Raw genomic sequence first — 23,408 nt, 5'->3', positions numbered from 1 at the left:
CGCTGTGGCCGTGTCTCATCTAACGCGAACGTATGCACAGCTATTCCTATCTTTATATTTGCGTCACTAATTCGTGTTTCGTAGATTCGCATGCTCACGGATATCGTAAAATCGAAGCGCAATTAGACGTAATAGATAGTGGCTAGAGGAGAAACGGCATTTCTTAGCCGGCGTTTTCTCGTCAAGCGATCTCCTCGTCGAGTTCTGGCGTTCACTTGTATAAAACATCAGAGATAAGGAAAACCGCGTAATATACTCGAGTATTTATCAAAATACGTTCGAGTAATCGAGTGCTTAATCATCCTCGGCGGTGTCGATTTCGTTGACTAACCCCTGGCCGAAACAATAACAACGTCGTATCGTAAAAAACAGTGACAGAGTGGTAACTGCAACGATAACGGTATGATCGAATTTTTTCGATAGCGTAATGGTCCAAAGCTAGACTGGAGGTTGGGTTTACGCAGCGTGTTGATTAACTCTGAATCCAAGTAATTGCGCGACACAGGAATGCCATAAAACGACACCGTCCATAATTGAAAGGCTAAATCGAACGATCGTTACGATCCACGCGGTGAGTAAAAAATACCATAAACGTATCCACAATCACGCGTAACAAATAGGAAAAAATATTTTAACTGAATAACGGAGAACAACGAACGTGTATGCGGTTCGTGGTTACCAAGAGTTATCGGTTCTCGTAAAAAATCCATGTCAACGTCCATGATGCATCGAGTATCGGTATTGTGATACTGGAAAATAGTATTAGATCTATTTTAGGAAACAAGAGACTGCATGAACTATAATAAATTCGTTGAACTGATCTAACGATCTAACTAATCACGCGGAACCAATACGCTGTCTAAACAATCGCAAAAATATCACTTCGACGCTAGAAACTTTCCCTGCGATAAAACAGATCCGATTTGACGGGAGAAAAACCCTGGCGAAGTTATCCACTTTCCGGCTCAACGACAAGTCGGTGGATTTAATTTAACCACTTAGCTGCCAGTTGCGCCGCAGGTAGAGTCGATCCCCCGCCGGAATTCCTGTCGAAGACAACGGCTTCGACAACGGCCCAGAACGAACGCTGGAATGCGGGAAATTCGCGGCCCAGAGGCGACCACTGGTAAGTCGTTTCTCCATCGATGCTTAGAAACGAGGGGAAACGTCGCCGCACGGGTTTCCCGCGGCAATATCGTGCGTGTTTATGGAATCGCGATGTCGAGGATGCAACGTGGCTGGCAGCCCCATCGATGCTCTGTGGTTATCGAAATTGTGAATGAAAATTCCTTCGAAGGTATTTCCAGCGAAGCGTTCAGATCGAACGTATATATATTATCGGAGGTGTCTTGAAACGTTCCGGTATGGTGCGCGTACATAGGTACGTACCATATCTTCTACATTTTCACTAATGAAAATTTTTCACTACCCTTGTCGCTTCCCTCGTAAAGAAACTCGCTTTCGTGCTCGTAGCTATCCAATTTTCCTACCGAGCATACTGTCATAACTAGATTCAAACCGGTGTCTATCTCTCCTTTCGTATAACTTGCCCTTAGTTGAGCCAACGAGAATCTAGTTCAGAGATTTAATCGTACGAGTTAAAACCTGGCCCCCAAAAGATTAACGAGCGTGCTCCAAATAACGCGCGTGTACATCTTCAAAGTCCAGATCAGGCCTCGTCAGAACCATCTTCAACGAACCTTCGTATCCGAGATACCACACCGATAATACGAATGGAAGGACGAGGCTCCGCGCGTCCTCGTTTCAAGACGAGGCAAGACGATACGTAACCGCGCGAAAGAGAGTGGCGGATCGATGGATGGGTCGAGGCGAGACACGCGCTAATCGCGAATACCGTTCGGTTTCGAGAGCGACCGGAGTCACAGGATCGGCTAACAATGAGGACGGTACGTTGACGGCCGATAATTAACTGAGAAACCGGGCGAAAGTCGGGAAAGCGCATAACGATTCATCTTACGTGTTCAACAGGTATCCAGATAAATTCCAGCGAGGAGAACCCTCGAGGTATGTTTACTCCGGCAGGCTAGCAGGAAATGTTCGGATGCCTGCTGCGTCGTTGCGTTCTTCGGAGCCGCTTGTACCAGCGTTACGTATCGCGATTGTTATGCTGCTTACGCCGGGATTCCAGCGCCACTGATGTTCCCTTCAAAGAAATTCCCGGATAATAAGGATTATCTCCGAAGATTGTACGTCACTCCGCCGAGCGTACGATGTATTAATTATCGTTCGACCAGGCGCCTGCTCGAGCTCCTTTCTGTAGTTGCCGGATTCGTAGAAATACCTGTCAAAATTGATTATGCCTTCTCGGAGTTTCGCCCAAGTTTTTTAACTTTGACGACAGAATGCACAATTGGCATTTAAATAAAAAGAAAAAAAATCAAACGACCTATCTTTCGTTAAAATCTAAACGTAGAGCTACTTGTGCATCGGAGTTTAAAGTCCATTAATCTATTGGAAACTTGGTTTCTCAACGAAGATAACAGAATCACGCGACTGCGTGACTTTTTCCAGCTCGTGCGCTCACCTGGCAGGCGCGACGAGATCTGTTACGTCAGGGCACGACGTTCAGGCCGCAGGTCGTGAACCCCGCGAGAGATGACGGAAATAACCGACCTAACTCTCTTAGCACCGCGAAACTAACTCGAGAGATGTACCCGTGATACTATCTTTACTCTTTTTCCCCCACTGGTTGACGAGTCGACGAACACTGTTAAGTCCCATTCACACGAACCCACGGGTAAGGAAAAAATCACTGTCGCGGCTGCGAATTGCTCCAACTGGCTTGGCCGCTCGAGGAAAACCGTTCTCAGCTGGAGTCTCCGATTAGAACAGGATTTACTCGTTCATTTTGCGATGGTCGTTAAAAAACGCTCGACAAGTAGCAAACAAGACAGAAGGAAAATAATTATAGACTCCACTGGTTACAAAATAATCGTCCTTTTCTATAAATACTCTCGCAATATTGGCATATCAATCTCTGTTGAGAAGAGAATCTACTCTCGAGCGCGAATAAATGCAGAAAGTATTGCTACGATGAGATTTAACTTTCACCCAAGTATGCAACTTAGTAGCCAGCGCCTATCTTTTCTCTACTTTTCCTATTTACAACGAGGGTTTGGCTAGCGAGCCTAATATCAAAAGCATAGTTAAAGCTAATAGTCGAGTCACTCGAGCAGTTGGCCATCTGTCACCCCTTGAGAGGCGGTATCGGCCAGCTGGGCTGCTTCTGGATGTCGGTCATTGGGGCCGGTGTGAGCAACGCTTTTCGACGTTTGTCTCGTCTATGTTTATGCCATGTCGTCTTCTGGCGTCGAACCGGATTTATCCGGCGCTCTCGGTGCACCGGCTACTATACTCGTGACACCTTACTCGACTTGACAGAGTGACTTTTCCGAAGATAAATATAGCGGCCGCTCTCGGTACACTCACGCCGTTCGGCAGTCGATGCCAGGCTACGCGAAAGGACGACAGCATTGGCCAGGGTGAAGGGGAATTCTGGATCCTGGATAGGTGGGACCATTTAACAGATTTATTATAGCTTCGATATCTTTGTACCTTATTCGTACATCTTACGTAAAATGGCCTGCAACATTGCAAATTTTTAAAAGGTTCGGTAGCTGATACGATAGCAACTGTCAAGACATTATATTTGTTCTCGTTATTTGTCCACGTTGATAATACGTACAATATACGTACGTACGTACGTACGTGGAAAGACAATGAAAACGGCTAATCGAGTCGATACGAGTCGAACGGCGTGGAATTTCTATTTTTGGATTATGAGATTAAATCTACAGACACGATCTGTATCTACGAAAATCGCTGGATCTCCCTTTTATCTCGTTTAATTAAGAAACATTAATCGCCGTCTGATTTAACGCGCGAGCAGTTGCGAGCTTGAAACAGTCTCTCTCTCCAGCCTCTCTTATCTCTTTATCCACCGTCTGAGCGCAGCTGCATTCCTGCACGGTGACACAGAATTTCTCAGCGCATTCCGGCCGCGCGGAATCGCGGCCCTTTCTCGTGGCGGAGAACGCGAGCTTGCTCACGCTGTGGCTATTTTTCGCGCGCTCGCAGCCTGTGCATTCTGTCCCGAGCCGCCTCGATTCGAACACACAGATCGATCGAAACAATATTGAAATCGAGCGCTGGCGTAAAAACATTAAAGCCGATAGAGAAAAGGAAAAATACCAAATAAGAAGAGAAAAGGAGATAAGGAGGAAACTGTGTATAATTCACGACCACCCGTAGGACACGTCGAGGCTACCACAGATTCGATACGATGCACCGTGACGCCGTGGCCATTTTTTAGCGGTCCACTCTCCGAATGGCGCGAAATTGCTAATTAATCCCGTCGACTTTGTTGCATCCAGAAAGAATCGATTTTGCTGTGTAACGCAGCAATTTCAGGCCGCATTAAACGTGCCTTGTGTGTGAATGATGCAGAATGTTGATTAAACCGAGTTGCTGTCTCACTGCTTTCGCGACAAGCTACGACACCCACCCTGGCCACGTTGGTTCGCCTACTAAAGCGCGTAACTCTTGGCGATAATACTTTCAGCCCACAAGGTTTCCCTCCGACTTCCGTCTCGGTACGGCGATCGAATTCTTCGATGATTAAAAGTTTTTGATCGAAACGAAACGTGTGCTACAAAGCTGAAAAAGCAACCAGACGCTGTCTGTCAGCGTTGATCCACGCGATAACACGGTCAAAGTGGCGTTTGGTCGATATCATACCGTGTGATTATGCGTTTTAAATCGTTTCTCTGCTTTCAGTTTTGGACTACCTTCTGTCAATCTTGCGCGAAAACATTTTTGCTAAGGCTGAACGCCACGATCGAAAGATAAAGTTAGACGTTGCTTGGGACAAGAACGTCCAGCGTGCCAAAAAGAACGCAGCTCGTAATGCCGCGGTAATAAGGCGCTTAGTCGACGCGCGTTACCTCGAATTTGACGTATTTTTATCGATACACGTTGAATCGTGACGTTGAACAAATGTGATGGGCGCATTCAATATTTATCGAAGGGCTTACCATCCGGATATTTTTTGCGTTTCATTATCACGGAAATCATATCGCTGTAGTGACCGGGATGTTACCTAGCGATAAGAATGTTCATGCAGCTTGCTGTTCCCCTTGAACCGTTAGTTGCTCGTCGCGTTCGTACCTTGCGACTTCACGAGCCGCGCAACAACCTTGGCAGCTACCAAAAATTTGCATCTCTTCGTACGCTCCCCGCGTTCCCTCCGATAAGTCGACATATAGCCGCGTAAAACGAATCAACGCTGCTCGTAGGCCAATAAACAATCTAGTACTTGTCTGTGCCAGGCACCAACCAACAATCCAAGAACGATCGAGCGCAATCTACTCGAAATTTCGCTCGACGCGTGTACGAGTATAATTTCACGTGGAATTTTCGTGATCATTGCGGGCGAATGTCGTAATTCGCAGAAAGATACGTCAATAGTATCGTCAATGGACGACGCGCGGCTGTGTAATCGGAAGCATCCGCCCACAGTAAAATCTGACGTGCATCAAAGTATGGTAGCCGTCGCCGATAATAATTTTCACGGGCGGATCTGAAGCCGAACGTAATGCGTTGACGTATTTGCATCCGTGACGATCGGTGTCGTCACAAAATACGTCGCAACGATCGCGACATAAATGAGACGAGATGGTGTGCGTGTGAAACGAAACGCATATACGCGATCGCGGCCACCGGCATAGCTGCAGTTCGTTCGCCTACGAGTGGTCGTATCACACGCTCGTAAACATTTATAGAGCTGGTTGGTTTCTCTTCTCCTTCTCCTTCGATTCTCCGTTTATTTTCTACGCTGGACGCTCTCATTGTCGCGCAAAACGGCTACTTTGTGAGCGCACGTTGAACGTTCACGGGGGCGAAGACCGATCGCCGTTATCATTCGCTCGTTCGCGGTGAACTTAATTTCTGTTCCCATTTGTCGTTACGTCGCGAGACCTTCGACAGTCACTCCTCCGCCCGGGGGGGAGAAATAATTCCTTGACGCGTATCGAATCACCTGAGAATTATGAGTCGAATAAAAGGGAAAGAATAAAGTCGTTTATGACCACCGCGATAATGACGCCGTTCATTGTGACGTAGGCTTCCAGTTGAAATGTCGCGTGTATATTTAATTCCGAGGATGTACTACGAAGTCAGTCTTTTTCCTCCCGCTACGATCGCGGAAACAATTTTTGGCAAATCCGGCTGCCGGTTAAGACAAAGACTCTTGCCTGTGTCGCGGTAATTTGTCGCAGTGTTGGAAACTTCTCTATACTTTGTAAATCGGACACTGGGTAGTCGCCAACTCTTCTCCCGGTGTATCGTAATTACAGAGTTTTGAACCACTTTCGCGACAAAACGTCGAGCGGAGCAACGAGCTCTTTCTCTCTTCGCGTTTAGTCTTTGCGAACAAGCGAATTTACGGTGACTCGTGTCGTTCATGGCAATTTACATAGTGTAGGACAAAGTGTACGATGTGACGAGAATCGAGGTGTCGTCCTCGAAGAAAGATCAACGATCAACGTCAAAAGGACTCACGGTATCCACGACCCTGAAACGATGTCCTGCAGAAAACAACATAGCGTAACTTCGCATTTCTTAAGGATAACCAGAAGACTGATCTCGGTAAGCGAGCATTTTTCAAAATTCTATGCGAGAGAAAGAAATTTTAAGAAGCTTCCTGTATAAAATCCGGAGATCCTTTCTAGAATTTTCGGCGGCACCTCAACCGATTTATCCAACGACCCAACTTCGAAACGGACAATTGATTCATTTTTATTGCCCTCTTCGAACATTTCCTCTGTTTGTTCGCGTTCCTTGGCATGACATAGCGAAGGAACGCAGATATACATACGTCCATATATGTATCCTCTTTCTCGACCGTTGGCAATTGGCCGAGTTACTAATGTACATCGGCAAACGAATGACGCGTGTCTTTTCTTCGCGTGATGCTGCGCCAATGACGCAACACTCGCATATAATCCTAACATGCGAAACAATGAGAAAGATTCAGGCTGTGCAGTCTAAACAATCCGCCTGCAACTTTGTATTTAATCCGCTCTGTTTAACTGTTTCTTCACAGCAATAGAAAGCCCGTTCAATATCTTGAAGGTAACATCGTGAAATTCATAGTTCAACTTTTCTACTGCGACGATAGTTAGTAGATTAGAAGATAGGTTTTGCGTTAGTGCAGCAATGTTGATACGAAGGGACGCCGAACTGAATTAGCCGGTTTATTTTATCACGAGCCATCGGATTAACCTTCAACTGGTGCAAATGAAGTTAATTCGATCGTGCGTAGCACGTGATTGTACTGAAATCTAAAGCGTCGATACGATGATAAACAATAAAACACGACAAGCAAAACATCACTGCCGTTAATCTCGGAGATACGATATTTCTTGAAAGTTCGATAAAACAACAGGGTAACGGAAACACATGAAATGTATATATTTTGCCTATTGCCCTGCTGTACTCTAGAATTACGGTTAAGTCAAACCCACGTTGTTTGCTATCGGTCACAAAATCTAAGTGTCTTACTATCTTTACTACTTACTTACTTTATTCCGGTAACCTTTATCTATTTAACCAACGCATTATCAGCAAACAAATATCGTTGATAATCGCTGTTAGTTATTCGTGGAATCGTCGTGTGGCTCCGGTGGATTTAACGCTTAATCGATTCTCGAGGATATACGTGGCGCCCAAAGTCGTTTGTGAGCAACTCCGAAACCGGTAACACACGGACGATCTCTTCCTCTTTTGTCATTGGCACACGGCCCGATGCGTGATATACAACGTAGCCGAATAAATCAGCCGCGTGTCGTTTCTTCACGTGACGAGCTGCCACGTGACGTCACGGCTAACGTAGGCAAGTATATTCTGACGAGCAATGGTAATCGGCAGCAAGTCTCGCAAATATAGACACACCAGATCCATTCTCGAATTTCGGTCCCGTGACGCAGCGACGCGACGTTACACGAGCCAGACGTTACGTTGATCGATTCGCAGCTTTTACGATTACCCTGCCATTTCACGTATTCCCTCCATTTAACCTTCCGCGGACGCGTTGTTTTTCCGATCGAAGGGAACGCGACACAAGCGATGATCATCTCAACGATGACCACCAGCCGCGGATTTTATTAGGCGCCGCTTAATTTCCCATGATAATCGCCGATCGTACAGCTATCCGGCTGACAATTACGACGATCTTGGTCTTTCAAGGCCAACGAGATGACGGTTATTAAGAATATGCGTTGACAGCGCTTCTAATTGCTGGAAATCGTCGTCTATCTGTGCGAACAATATAATTACCGATGTTTATTAGGCATTTTGAATACGTAAGTGCTTTAAGAAAATACGTATAATTATACGAGATCGTAGTCGAGATCTTCGTCCGAACTCTTTTTTCTGATATCAAAGAATGGCGCCGCCCAGTAAAGAAAAGTAATAATAATAATGTAGTTTTGCGAGAAGGGAGTCGTTCGATGAATTATTGCGTCTTTGAAGAGTGGTCATTCGACTCATCGTTGCGTCGTCAACGTAAACTACGGCTCGCGCGATATCGTTGATCGATCGACGATTACGCCGAACACAGCAATACGCCGTTAATCGTCCCAGCGATCGAGAAAAACACTAACAGCAATGTTACACAAGGAAGACTCTTAATCGCGAAATTAAGATGTTAGATTATGTAACGGCACGCGAAAAAACCTCGGTACGTCTTGGTTGCGTCTATCGCATGATTGATACAAATCTGACACTCTTGACGAATAAAATTATTCGTAGAATTCGGTCGATGCAGGTCGGTTATTTAAATCGCTCGAAATTTAAGTTTTTAATTTAAGTGTCCAACGAACGTTACGACAGTATGCTACAAACAAATTCAAACAGAGATACCATATAGTAGTAGGTTTTACGTAGGTTCATTGTGTTGAATGGCATTATTCAACTCGTCATTTACGTAAACATCGTAGACAATTATTTACCAGACGTCATTCAAAGTAAGTACACAGTTTCCAGCGGGTTACGTCGTTGATGGAACGCTCGGAATTGTTTCACTTTCATTCGGTCCGATTACGTCCACGGTCGAGGCTACACGTGTGCGCGTTCATTTGGAAATTAACAAAAAGTCGCGACGTCTCGCAGGTGTGAATGCGCGCAGCTGTGTTTTCAGGTGGATTTGCTAGCCACTCGTAACACCAACGCGCAAGAACGTTTTATCATTCGCGAATTGCTTGGCGATTAGACTTATTTTCTTAAATCTATACCCTGATAGCATCGATCTCGAAGCAAAGAATTCGAGCTTGTTTTGCAAATCATGTAGAACGTACTCGGACACGCGATTACTATCGTAATTATACATCGAGTATATTACGAACGATCATTCACGGCGCATGAAGGATATACGCAGCTCGAAAATTATGTAACTGTAATTGTACGAAACGTGAACAGATACGCATTCGCGGTTCTTGAATTAGGTACCTACCGCCTGGTTTGCAGATCTTTTTAGAAATTAGGTCAAGCTAGATCGAATATACTTTGAGAAATTTTGTGTCGTCCATTAGCACAAATTTTTGCTACAGAATAACGTGTTGCGAGATCGTTAAAATTCAATTGGTTGGAAATTTTCTGTGCCTCCCTGTTTCGTACACGAGGACAAAATTTTCGAATCTATCGTGAAATAATAGCAAATATCAGTCGTAACGTCGTTCCACATTTTCCGCTCACCTCTCCTCGTGAAAAGGATGCATAATTCATCCAGGATCGCGATGTGGCCCGCTAAATTCATAGTAAGAGTATGCGTAGGCGGTATAAAGACGATTCGTAAGTTTACTCGAGGTTACCAAACGTTTGCGCCAAGCAAACGTCGTGAATAGGCGCCGGAAAGCTTTCTCCATCCCCTCGACGTTCAAACATCTACCCCCGCGCGTCCACTGCACGTGTGTCCGCTCCTACTTGCGAGCATTAAGCGTACGATACGCGTGCATGGTGCGCGTAATTTATGCTAGATATTGCCGTAAAGCGGAGAACACGAGCCGTTCCCATACGATATCGGAAAACAAGCGAAAGAACGAACATTTGTTTCCTGAATTATCGAACTAGCTCGCCCATGAATTTCCACTTCCGTGTTGCGTTCGTTACGTGTCGCACACCAACTAGCTTAGCGAAAGCTTCTTGATAACTGTTCGTCGGTTAATTCCTAATTACAAACTGTTGTAAAATGATAGATAACGCTCGTTGTATTTATCGTTGTATGGCTGTTATTATACCGTGTCATCGGATCGGCAAAGGGCATCACAACGAGCACGTCTTTATTTTCACGATCGACTCGTGTGACTGACACGAGAAAGGCAGAAACAGAAGTAGAAACGACACGGTCTATTTTCATCGCGAACGTAACGAGACAGGACGTGCAGGAGCGCCGAGAAAAGACACGATCGCGACTCGTCGCTCGAAGAGGAAAATCGGTTCCAAAAATAATCCACGGTGAACCGGTCGAGACTGTGTAAATTCCAGGACAGAGGAAAAGAGACGGGGCGTTAGGGGTGTTTGAAAAGGTTGCACGCGCTGTTTGTCTATTTTTCAGCGATTCGACTTTATTATACGGGACGTCCACGTGGTTACACACGATCACGGACACTCGAGAATAACAAAGCGGTCCGCTTTTGTTCTATTTCCAATGGCTTCCATTTGACGAACTAAATATAGTCAGCGCGCCACCGTTTTTCGTGCATCTGGATTAATTTACATCGTTGTTGCCGCTTTTAATAGAGGCCCTGTGTTTCGTCCGTCTTCCGCGACCATCTTCTCGTCGTAGGATAATTAAGGAACAATTCCACGCTGCCAAGTGACTTGTCCACTCGTCTAAATTTAACCGAAACTGTCGATACGCTCGGTGTTTTCCTCGTGGCGTTTTTAAATGGGACACGAATCGAGGATAAGCGGCAAATGTTAAATCGTCTTGCTCGAGAAATCAGAATGGCTCGTCCGTTACGTGGAACGTTAGATATATCTATACAATAATGGCTGTGCCGCGTCAATAAGTTTACCAGGCTTGGAATAATAAAGTCAGAAACGAACCCCTATCGTGAAATTTCACGCAGACCACTTTGCAGACCTGCAGAGAAAGATTCGATCGTATTAGTATTTTGCATAGGCACGGTTCACGAGGCGAGACAAGGTAGTCTCGAGGCGACCATTGTCTCGACCTGTCGTATATCACGTTGCTCCTAAATACTGACCAATCCCTTCTATCGACGTTTGCGAGAGAATTCCGCGGCTCGAATCGTTGGAGCGTACTATGCGATCGACGGCGAAAAAGCTTTGGTATCTCGGGCCATGGCAAAGGCTCGCGATACACGCGCTCCTCGAGTGTCCGTTATCCGACGGCCATTTAGTCGGCTGGCAATAGGAGGCCCGCGCGTTTCGCATCGAAATAAATTTATAGGGGGCGTACGCTAGAGAGAGCGAACAACTTCCAGGAACGAAAGGTCGATCGATCGTGGCAAGTGAACTTCCGTGATACTATCGACGTGTATTTATACGTGGGCGCGTTCGACGTGGACTCACCCTTGGATTACGATAACGCGTTATCAGCTTGGTGAGTGCAGAAGGGCGAGCGGGAAAGACAAAGGGAGAAAGAGCAAAAGATAGAAGGGCGAGCACAATGGCCGTGTGATTAATTACTTTGAAAAGTAGTAGAAAGCTAGAAATGATGGATGCTTGCCATGGTGAATGTATTAACCGCGAAACACAAACGAGTGCCAACGGATTATTCCTTGCGACTTTCTTCCGGAATCCAATAACGGTCGTTACACAAAGCAACGAACAATCGTCGGCGGCCGCTTACAGGGGAAACAGAGGTGTGAACGATCTTTGTTCCATCGGTGACGAGGCGTTTCAACGAGACGAACGTTGCCGGAGAAGCTAAATTCCTCACGTACTTTCAGACGATTCGCCGCTCTTCCCGTTTTCCACGCTCGTTACTTTTTCCGACGTCACTGGATGCACATAGCTAATATTCGACCGAATAACAGGTTTCTCTCGACACAAAGCCAGTTTTCGCATCGAAAGGAACGAACTCGCACTCCTTATATCAAACGATCCAAGGTCTCTAATGAGAAATCGCAATCTCCGTGATGGTTTCAATGCGATAATTCGCGTGCCATTAATCGATACATCGCGTAATTTCGCGAGCATCGAAGAACGCCACGCACGCGGATATTAATTTTAAAGTGTATCAATTTATTGGCAATCAGGATTCCCTCGAAGGAAATTAAACGCTCGATTAGAAACCCGAGTATATCGCGATTTCCGGCTATTCGACGCTTCGACGGCCAGCCGCCGAATGGAAGTTTACGCGAACAAAGCGAAAGACGCGCGCAACGTCATAGTTCAAAGGTCAGACTCGTTGTCGGACGGTGTCTAACGGTGTCGTCGAAATTACAGAGATTTTGCCAGGTACCAGGCGGTTTTACCCGATAACCTCTCCAATCCTGATGAGTAGGTTTGCCGACTTGACGTCGCACACTGGCCAGACTAATGGAAAATGTTACGTGGAAATCCGATATTACGTTTTGACAGGCTTCCAGCGTGGTTGCCGTGGATTACGAACAGAAACATTTGGCGATATCGTCCATTCGCGCGTGTAAGCGTGGCAATTGCGCGTCCGTGTGAGTGTGTCCGCGTATGCATATACGAGACTCAAGCGACAAGGTACGGCGCGACGCGAATCTCTATGATCGTGAAAAAGTAAGCGACGTTATCGAGCAACGGCGAATTTCGTTTCGGAGTAGCACGGCATCCTTATCAATCCGTAGCGACGTCGCCGGCATAAATATTTCCTTCCGGATGTCACGAGTATCGCGTTTCGAAGTGTCCGCTGATTTCTGAGAACGTTCCAAAGGGAAAATCAGTAGCGGGAAATTATCGCGAACCGTGCGGACGTTTTCCGCAACGTTGGCGAGCAACGTTGACCGACGGTGAACGCATAGTCCCGCTATTTGTGGAGAATGTTAACGAAACTGATAACGATTGCCGATAAAACGGCACGTGGTTTTATCGTTCCGAAAAAAAACGCTCACGATCGTGCGAGTATTTAAATTTGGTCGGACTTAATCGGTCGGCAGCGAACCAAAAGCGAGCCTGTCTTTAGACGCCGCGAAGACACATTGTAGCTTTTTTACGTTAGAGGCTGGCGATAAACGGCTATGTTGGCATTCGCGTGATCGTGGACAAATCGGCCCACGAATTGTACATACGGTACAAGTGACTGCCTCGTGACACCGTCGATAACGAATTAAACAAACAAATCGAGAGTTGCGTCATTTGATATTTAAATTTATTATTGTCTTCGACGTTCTCCACTCTCGCTCGTTGCGAGGAAGATCGAAGTGAAAATGTGCTTCGATTAAATGTATGTGCAAACGTACACCTCCAATAGCAGCTTTTTTCCGTGACGTTACAGAGGCATTTGCATCAAGTTAATGAAACTCTTCGAAGTCATTCTCGCGTAGGACGAATTCCGTCGATCGCATCTCGTCGTTACGGAAACACAAGAGGAACGCCATTTCTTCGGACTCGATCACTGTTTCGCTTACGGACTTTCCGGGGGCATTGTTTACGATTGTCGTTATTCGCCTTTCTCGCCCGTACCGGCTCGCATGCACGTCCTGTGCGTGTGCATAATACAGACCGCACTTTATGGCATAATATAACGTTAGAAGCGAGTTGAATTTCTACTGGTATGCGAAGCATCTGCCGTTGTTGCGAGAATGGCGCGGACAGCTTTCCTTTTTTTCATATGTTTGCCCGTGTGTTATTTCGACCATTACCCGCGATTCTGTTGTACAAGCAAATCGATGTGAAAACAAGCGAGCAACTGCCGAGCATGGATATCAATACCGATTGTTATTTAAACTTCGCGTGGGCAAAAATAACTGCAGATGAACTGATAAATACGAAAAGCAGATGAACAAATATTGCGAAACGAGCGAGGAAATCGACTCGCTTGGTGTGCGTCTTGTTATTTTTGAGAAACGTCGTGTGCAAAAGAATCATTGGATCGTCAACTGCGAGGCAAAGTACTTGTTACTCCACACCAACGTGCAATGCGATACACACCTCGATGGCTACTTAACGAATTAATCGAAGTGTTGCTCGAACTTTGCAACTGCCGAAGTGTGCCACGCGTAAGGAAAATGTCGCGATTCACCTTCGATTTTAAGATACGTGCGTGATCTTGGGTGGAAACGTGTGAACGAGATCACAGATAAGATGCATCGACGCTGGAAGTGCGTCACCAGAGATACCCTAGCATGGTCAGTCAAGGATTGTTTTCATTTAGCGATCGTTTATTTACCGGCAATCTCACCTGCAATCTCCGCTGGCCGGCCATCGAACACGTAATATTTTCATTCGCGCAATTCGACGAAACAGTGTCGCTGCGTAATCTTGTTTTCGTTCGTGGCGAAACTTCTTGAGCCGAAACTCGGTTCAGCATCGACAACGCATCGTCGATTCGCTCGTTAACCGAGAGATAAGAAGCTAGAAGAAACGAACGAGGCGAACTTGCCTTCGATTTCTCCTTAATCGAGGCATTTATTTCGCCAACGTAAAAAAATATTTACACCGCCGCAAAGATTTTTACCATATTTTTCGTACAACGGTCGTTATCCTTTGCTCGCATACTGGCCACTTGGTTTCGTTGCACGAACGATCTCGGCTTCTCCGACGCGCGATACCTGACAAAAATAAATTTCAATATATTTCTCGTCGATCGACGGCCTTCGAAGAACTGCCATCGATGTAGTCTCGGTGAAGCGAAGAAGGAAGCGCCAAGAAATTTCATCGGGATTCGAGCGGAGGGCCGTTTAGGTACTTGGTGCATTGTGTTGACGAGCGCTGTTTACCAGTTGCGCACCAGTGCCTCGTTGATACGAGAAGAAAACCGGTCACAGAACTGTCCTTCGAAAAAGAGAATCTCCCCGAGAAACGTTTGCGAAATGCCGCTGTGTACTTTTAATTAGCAGCTGGCTGAATCGCGGCAATTAATGGGCCAATTTTCGCGCGATCACGCCGCGATTACTTCGAACAACTCGTGGCTACGTTCGAGGTTCGAGGCTTCTGCTGAATTCTATTTGATTCTACGGTTCTTTCGGCTACCTTGGTTTTATCTGGTTTCAAGCACTTTCGATGTTTGCGAAATAATTAGAAGGAAAAAAGTGCAATGCTATTATAACAAGGCCACCGTGATTTTTTGCTTACGATAGAAACGTATGCTGCGCAATAAATGAATGACCCACAGTAAAAACGATTACGGCTCGTGCAAACAACTTGGTGTTAAAAGCAAAGCTTTTAAAAACACGCCGCTTCTCTTTATAATTAAAAAGGAATATGGTATTCGTAAGGCCCACGCACCTCTCGACGAATCGCGCGTTATTATGCGCGAACCACCTTGAGCAGACAGTGCGGCAAAGCCAATGTCCTTATTGTCGGTGTTGTTACGTAGAATCGTATTTTTCAGAGGTCGTGCCGATCCGCCGATTTTGCTTGGATACCGATGTTTCTCGCGGCGACGCATCGTCGCGGCGCGAATAAAAACCGCACGCTCGTTTCACGCACCTTTCTCAATCAGCCTCGTTAAAAATACATTTTTTTTCTCATCGCGTGGCCTTGTTTACAAATCCATCGCGCCGGGCCGGAGCCGAAACTCGCGATTCGCCGCTCCGCGCAATCAGCCGGTAATAAAACGAATCAACCTCGTTAAAACGAACGAACCCCGTGTTCTTCGCCCTCTTCGTCGTCGCTTCCCCGTTCGTACAGTTTTCGTTCTTCCTGTAACTCTCTTAATCGTTGTTTCGTTTAAGCTCGTTCAAGATAAGTCTACCGACCGTTATCGAGACAAATTTCGAGAATGGCCTTTTCCGACAAGGGAGATACTTCTTCTTGCATCGATTACCCGAGGTCATCGATGACATGGGCAAATGCCGATCCGTCGTTTGGTCATCCACTTATCGTAGTTACCTTGGGGCGTTTCGTTCGCAAATTTTCCTCGCTCGTGACGTTGAATTCGAGCAACACGAGCGAGTATACACGGGCGTGCCTCTATCTCAGGATGATTGACGAAAAAGATCGACCGTCTCGTTGAGAGAGCAAATATTTTTCAGCTGGTCGTGCATACGCTCACGTCAGTTACGTCATAGGAATCCGCGAACGCGAACGCACGTCGTAAATGCGATCTGCGAATGTAAACACGTGTTCCTATTTTTCCTTTAACTAATCTACGCTATTAATATTTGTGTGCCAAGCGACTTCATTTATAACCGTCTTTTATGGCCTCCTTTACGAGCAACACCCTCGCCAGCGTAACGCACATCCATCCGCCCAAATTCGTGCCTCTACGTCCCGTACGAAAATCGTCCTGTAATTTCTCTTCTTCTTTTGCGAATCGATCGGTGAAAGATTGCACCGTGTTGGACGCGTCGCAAACTTGTTGGATTAAATCGTCGGACTCTTTTCTCTTTTTTGTACATTCTACACACATGTAGCCATCAAATTCGATCAGTAACTTCCTAGCGAAACTTGCAAAGTCATTGAACGCTACTCGAGGAAAGTAGGTCAAATTATATCCAAAGAGTTAGAGGATCGAACGCCGGATTAAGAATTCTCCGAACTCGAGATCGTTACAGTTTCATCTTCTACGCTCGTTAATCGGACTCGCACGAGAGGCGACAATCGGCGAGGTTCGCGATCAGTCGATCTTCGATACCCTTTGACACTGATTCTCTCAAACTTTTCCAAAGCGTTGCTTAGCTTCCGAGTTTGACTGTTTACGAGAGGGAAAAAAAGACGATTACGACAAGCGGCAGGGTGATAACGGGCTACGGCTTGCCTCAGACGTGTAACGGATCGTGCTTCGATCGTTAATCAGTCGCGCTTCGCAGGTGGTTCGATCCCGTATTAATCCGCGTGACGTAGCCGAGCGCTATTGTGTCGCGTTCTGCCGATTTGGCGGCTCATTATTATCGACGAAGCGCGCTCGCGATGACGCACGTCGCTGCACGTGCAGTAACGTTGATTCGACTGCAAGTCCTCGAGTGGAATATTGTTCGAAAAGAAAAAATATTTTCATTTCGCGGCTACGACGTTGCACATCGAGTACGCGCGAATTTAAACCTCTCGAATACCGTGGACGCGTTGTCATTATCGGACCAAACAAACATACACGACGTATCGTTTTATCGTGGAAGATTAGTCAGTGCCGCAATACTACGTTCGAGGTTTGTTTGGGAAAACTTGGATCACGAACAGGAATTTGTCTGGAGAAAGTGTTGCTGACGAACAAAGTCATGGTGAAGCAAATATTTCCGATTGGATCCTGTGGAACCGTCCGAATAACATGGTTGCAGATGTGCTTTTGTCAGAAGGTAATTCGAACTCCAACTCGATCTCCGACGATTTTGACTATCGAGCGAGACAGTCTTTCCAGTGACACGGATCGATTGCTTTGGATCCTTGGTACATCCAAATGGTTCGTAGGAGTAACTGTTTTCTTACTTTTGCTTCCCAATTCGCGCACAGAGTTCACAGCTCGATCGTGACGTTTCGTGCGACGACGGGCAACTTGGGGGAAAATTACACGTTCCTTTGTTCGCGTTAAAACAATTCGCTCTCTTGCGCATTCAAAGCGTGAGCTACACGGAATCGACGAAACTCGGAAAATGTGGGTTTTCATCGAGTTAGCAAACGACGTTCTGTCGGCGAATACAAATCAGGTCATCCCCTGCGCGGTGGCACACCCACACGACCTCCCCTCCCTGTGTACCTGTCCGTTTCTGTCCACGGACCGTAGGACGGGGCGCCGGGACGGAAGTCGGCCCAAAGAATAGACGGCCACCTACGATCGATCAAAGATTCCACCGTTGTACCAATAAGTTACCGTGTTGACACGCTGCGTTAACCTCTGCGCCTTCGGAAATGCGGCCTTGAATATTGCTTCGAACAAGTACATTTTTATCGCTCCTTTTTTGTTTTAAAAGTTAGCAATACCGAAAGTTTGATTTTACACGTGATAAATTTGGTTACATTCGGAGAGGCAAGAATTTTTCTTTCTCGAAGTTTGCAAATGCTTTCGAGGGAAACGTGTCGAGCAAAGAAATGGGACGTCTCGTTTCCTGGTTTGATCGTGTAAACAAGGTATGCGGCAAGTGTAACTATTCGACTGCTACGTGCATAAGCATATATAAAACCAGTTTTTCATTAATCATCGACAAGAAGGTCAAGACACTCGTGTTCCAATGACCATCGATCATTAGGCACGTGATTCGAAATTAGTTCTAGAATCGTCTGATTAGAAAGCCATTTACATTTTCTCATAATTACTGTCTCTCAAATAATAGAGACACATTCGCTAATCATAATCATTCACCGCTCCCTCGGGAAAGAGATACACGGTCCGTGAAAGGAAACTAAGATATTATTCGTAACCTGTCCGCTAGAACTTGAAAAGGAAAAGCGGCGAGGCTGCAGCTGAACGGATACAAGCTTCATTTTCTAATTACCCTTAATCCGATCACGTTAATCATCCACGCGGCCATTAGCTGTCAGGTAGAAAGCTTCGACGACAAACGAGCCTTCGGCCCACTATGCCGCGGCCAAAATTCGCTTGGCATCGCGACAGTAAACACGTGCCATTGAGACGACCATGTTATGCGAACGCATCGAAACGACCCGACAGTCGCAAGCGCGATCATTCCGCGTCGTCTATCCCTTCGTTCGTGCGAGAGCTCCGCGGTTTTTAAAAACTACGATCGGCCGTAAAGACAGAACGAACGAATCGAGTGATTCGATAAAAGTGTACGACGAACGATGAACGACTCTGGACCGTGAGATGAACTTAAGCAGATTACAAGGATTTGGCTTGACCGACTTTACCACGATGATAATTTGTCGTTTGAACTTATCGGTCGAACGTTCTTGATTTCCATCACTTGCAACATCGTGACTTCGAGTCTCTCCTGTGCTCGGTGATTTTCTCGTAAATAGGATGCTGCTACACGTAAACGGAATTTTCCGACAGTTGTCAAAGTGTGCACCAAGAAACGTATCTATCGCAATATGTGTTTCGTCACGAGTGACCGTGACATTAATTTGCGAAACAAGACGACCACACAAATTTCAAAAGTAGCCAGATGCGATGGCGCCTCGGTCGTAGGCCGCTCAAGCTGATCTCGTTGTGTAATAGTGTCATAAATAAAAGGACCCCGTTATTACGCTATTATTAGTATCAGGTGACAGTGGATAGTTTTGTTCGGTAAGAGATCGCGACGATACCGTAAATGATCACGAACATGCTCGTCGACGGTGACTCGCGAGAAGGAGAATTCGCTCGTCGTTGACTGACTGATTAATTTGCGAACCAAGTTCTGTATATTGTTCGCAAACGCGTTCGGGAACGATAGAACGGTGTAAGGGGAGTTGGTGGTGGGTCGTAAACTTATTTACCGCAATCGTAGTATCGACCGCGAGCCGTAGATACGGTGCTCTATGTTATAAATGGACTTTGCGCACGTGTACATTTTTTTCCTGGCCTCGGCTGTTTACTCGAACGTGGCAACAACCGCACAAACGGATTGTTGTTTGTTTCCCGATTAAGAACGACATAACAGATTGTTACGCGAGCACTATCTTTCCTTGCTTGCGGATTTATATGTATGTATATAAAGGAACGTACGATACACGCAGGACGATTAGGCGTTCGATAAACGATATATTTTCGTCTAAAAGTGATATTAACGGATGTTCGTGGTCGAGTATCGGTATTGGTTCTTTCTTTTCGCATCCAACAGCGACGATAAGCGAGATAACACGCGGTGGAATGTTATAATTTCAGCGGTCTAACGATGCTCTTACCGGGATACCAAGTACCGGGCGCTTGCAACTCGTGTCGCGGTTAAACGTCGTCGATCGTTCTACTGTTATCCCGAATGTAAAGAAGCGAATCGGTTGCAACAAACCAAGTATGTATTTGCCGTGTACTGTTGGAGGTAACCTCGTTCTCCGCCGGCCCAGATAAAGACGGTCTCGCTTCGGGAATCGAAATACGGTCAGACGATTTGCAGACGTTATACGTATATTTCTGGCGTGGTTGTTCCCTGCTCGTTTACGTGCACCATATCGGTGGATCGCGTGGCCCAAGTGCGAGCTCTCCGCTTCGGGGATTAATTAAGAATCGTGATTTCTGAAATTCCATAACTATAATCGGCGCCCTCGTCGACAGGTCGAGCGAAACATTGCCTGATGAATGAGGTTCGAAGATCGACCGACTCCCAGCCACCAATGATTCACGCAGCCTACGCGATTTACTATATTGCTGTAAGTGAACAGGCCGTCGTAAACAGCCGATAAACGGTACAAATACTTTTTTATTTATTGCCAGACGGCCATGCCTCGCATTATCGGTCACCGCGATACATTGCTCTCTCTTTCTCTCTCTCTCTCTCTTCCTCTCTGGCTGCCGCGGCACTTCGCTCGTGGTCGATTCGCTTTATTCGCATTGTTCTCTGCCATATTTCCCCGCTGCTCTCTTTTTCTAATTGCATTTCTTCCGCACGTCCACTATCCGGTTTCTCCTCGATTAATCCCCACCCTTGTTTTTTCCATTCATGCGATCGCGACGAGACGTTGTCTCGATCTCGCCTCCAGTAGGAAAATTACCGTGCAGCACGCGTGCACCCGTCTATTGACTTTTGTTCCTGCGTTTGCGACGACCATTTACGAGCGGAGGCCCTTTACGGGCAAGAGGATCGTTCTGCTATGCATTGCTTTCGTGGATCGTTGCATCTCAGTTATTATTTTGCAGCCGAACTATGTACTACTTTTCGACGCGAAAGAATTCTATCGTTGCGGCAGTACATACTCGTATATCGTATATCGGCGCAGCTTCGACCCCAAAATCGTTATTGCATGTTGTCGCGTCTTATCGAAGAGTTAAGTAATCCAATTCGATAAATACTGAGCACGAAAATTGATAAATGCGATTTTTGACTGAAAGAATGTGGAACGCGTTTGGAGAGGTGGTTGGTCCGATTTCTAAATTAATGTCACCGGTGTAAGCACGACCTATCCGGTCGCGCGAGTAGCACGCGTTCAAAAGACAGAGCGCGCACGAAGGCGTTGTTAGCTCTAATCTGGTCGCGTACTCTCGCTCTCTTTCTTCTCTGGACCGCCGGCATCGTTTTTTCCGTTCTTTTTCTTCCGCTACCTGCACCTCCACCCCCTCCTCCTGAAACCGTTCGCGTACGATGTAATCGATAAAACGTCATTCGGTGGACTTTATCGATATACCTTCGTAACGCACTATCGAGTGCAGGCTGGCGATTTCGCTCGAATTCCCAACTAATTAGTCACGTAAGCGCTAGATCCTGCAATCGGCGATCGGGTTGGAATTCACCGATCAGATCTGACGCGATTGCGCTCACGCGCCACGAACGTCGATCCGTGTCGGACCAGGGTCTGTTCTCTGCTCGCCACGCGATCGTTCGCTGATAACAACGAGACGAATACCGTTCGGTTGTGCGTGGCTGAAAACGCGCCAGGCGAGAAACCGATTAATCGAGGTTCACGCCGCGCGCCCGTTCAGGCGTTCGTCGACAACCGAACGAACGGCCGAACCTATGAAATTGAAATTTCGCTAACCGGCCATTCTCGCGTGTATACCTTGTCAGAACTCGAGGCTCCATATTAGCAGGGGAAATTACAAGGCTTCACTACACACGGCCGGAACTGGCGCGAGGCAACATTGTGTGGCCTTATTAAGAGTGAGATCGCCAGCAAAATAAATAGGGGAATTTGCATCTCATTCCACAGCAGATTCGTGGAAATTAGAGTAATTTCAAGCGTCCTGGCTATCGTAACGACCGTCTGGACGGCTGTTAATAATAGCTATTTAATGTCACCTCTCTCTTTCTTTCTCACGTTGGTGCGAGCTCTTCATCGGAACGATGAAATTTTTCTACCGGCAACTAGTACTTCGTATCCCACCCGCTATCAATTATAATTGCTCGGCGGATCGCGAGCAACTTTGTTTCGCCTTCTTCCCTTCATCCCTCTTTTTTTATCCAGTTAATGCCTCGTTGCATCTTTTTACACCGCACCTTCCTTCTTCCTTTCTTTTACCAACGATAAATAACCGACGGTGTTTCTCAACGGAATCTTTATAGATTTCTCCAAAAAGTCACCTTTTAGTCTCGAAATGTTGCCGGCTTAGCCTTAGCCAAAGGACGGACCGATTATCTCGATGCTTTCCTGTTGCAGCCCACAACGATTGAAATCATTGTTTTATTGGCGACGCCGGTGGCGCTCCTTTATTTGCGCCACGTCCGTAAGGCTCGTGCATTCATTAATTAGTCGACCATTTATTTTGCCGAACCTGACTGTTTTTCTTGCCCGCGTCGTCCTGCGTTCGATCCAACAAAGGCGAGGTGGGCAAGCTCGCTATCATTTCACCGCTTATTATTATGACACGCGCGTCGAATGACGCGACACCGTGCACCTTACTCGTCCTCCGACCGATCTCAATATTACGTTTTAAGAAAGCCGCGCAGCGTCGTGCCGCGATCATTTCTTAGCGATTGGTTCGCAAGTGATTCGCATAACGATCGCCTGTATGATAAACCATTAATCACCCACGCGTTACATAGCATGCACGAGTGTCTAATCTATTCTGTTTGTCTAAGACAAAGAAGCGCGTTTACTATTCTTTGAACTCTATCGTCGAGTATGTACACAAAATACGATTCAATGTAACCACCTTTAAAATGATCGCGTAAAATAGAAGTCTCCAATTAATATCAGCTTGGCGTATGAAACCTGTTACATTCAGGTAGAATGAAAAATAACCTTTCAGTTTGAAAAAGCGCATTGGATTTCAGCCCCATGTTCAGAACACGAGATAGCGAATCAATCTTTCTACGAGGCTAGTACATATAAAGTTTCTCTCGCTAGAAACAGATAGGACAAGGAACAACGTCCATTCTTCGACGATTAGTCAGTCACTCGCGGGTTCGTGGCTGATTTTCCAGCAATTTTCTGCCACCGATATTAGCATCGGTCGCGCAAAATTGTACTAGATGATGCACCATGTCCATACAGGCTTTCACATCGAAGCGCACCGACATTCTACCAGGAACACTAAACTTTACCTGCAATTTCTATCTTGCAACTATTATCTACCATTATCGACTATCACCGAACATGTGAAAAAAATGACGCATTACATAATCGTTACAGTTCAGTTGTTAGATTTCAAAACACGGTAAGATCGAAAAAAAAAAATTTGTTTTCCGTGCTTTGCTGAAGAGTGT

The 23,408-nt window shown here is 46.2% G+C and overlaps 1 protein-coding gene across 3 annotated transcripts in view; it reads left to right on the top strand.

Moving 5' to 3' along the window:
• Window positions 1–23,408, top strand: part of Pdk1 (Phosphoinositide-dependent kinase 1) — a 407,695-nt gene that overhangs the window by 368,365 nt on the left and 15,922 nt on the right. The window contains exon 1 of one of the 3 annotated variants that reach the window (XM_033327856.2): window positions 6,359–6,666. The exons of 1 other annotated variant lie outside the window; for it this stretch is intronic. In XM_033327856.2, coding sequence (XP_033183747.1) covers window positions 6,601–6,666 — 66 coding nt within the window. In that variant the 5' untranslated portion in view covers window positions 6,359–6,600. Of the gene's footprint in view, window positions 1–6,358; window positions 6,667–20,279; window positions 20,419–23,408 lie in introns of those variants that run through there. One more of the 3 variants, XM_033327855.2, reaches the window with a different exon arrangement.

Source organism: Bombus vancouverensis, chromosome 1 (genome assembly GCF_051014615.1).
Source record: "Bombus vancouverensis nearcticus chromosome 1, iyBomVanc1_principal, whole genome shotgun sequence".
NCBI classification, from domain to species: Eukaryota; Metazoa; Arthropoda; class Insecta; order Hymenoptera; family Apidae; genus Bombus; species Bombus vancouverensis.
Note: the sequence above shows the minus strand (reverse complement) of the source record. Positions and strands in the feature narration are given on the sequence as shown.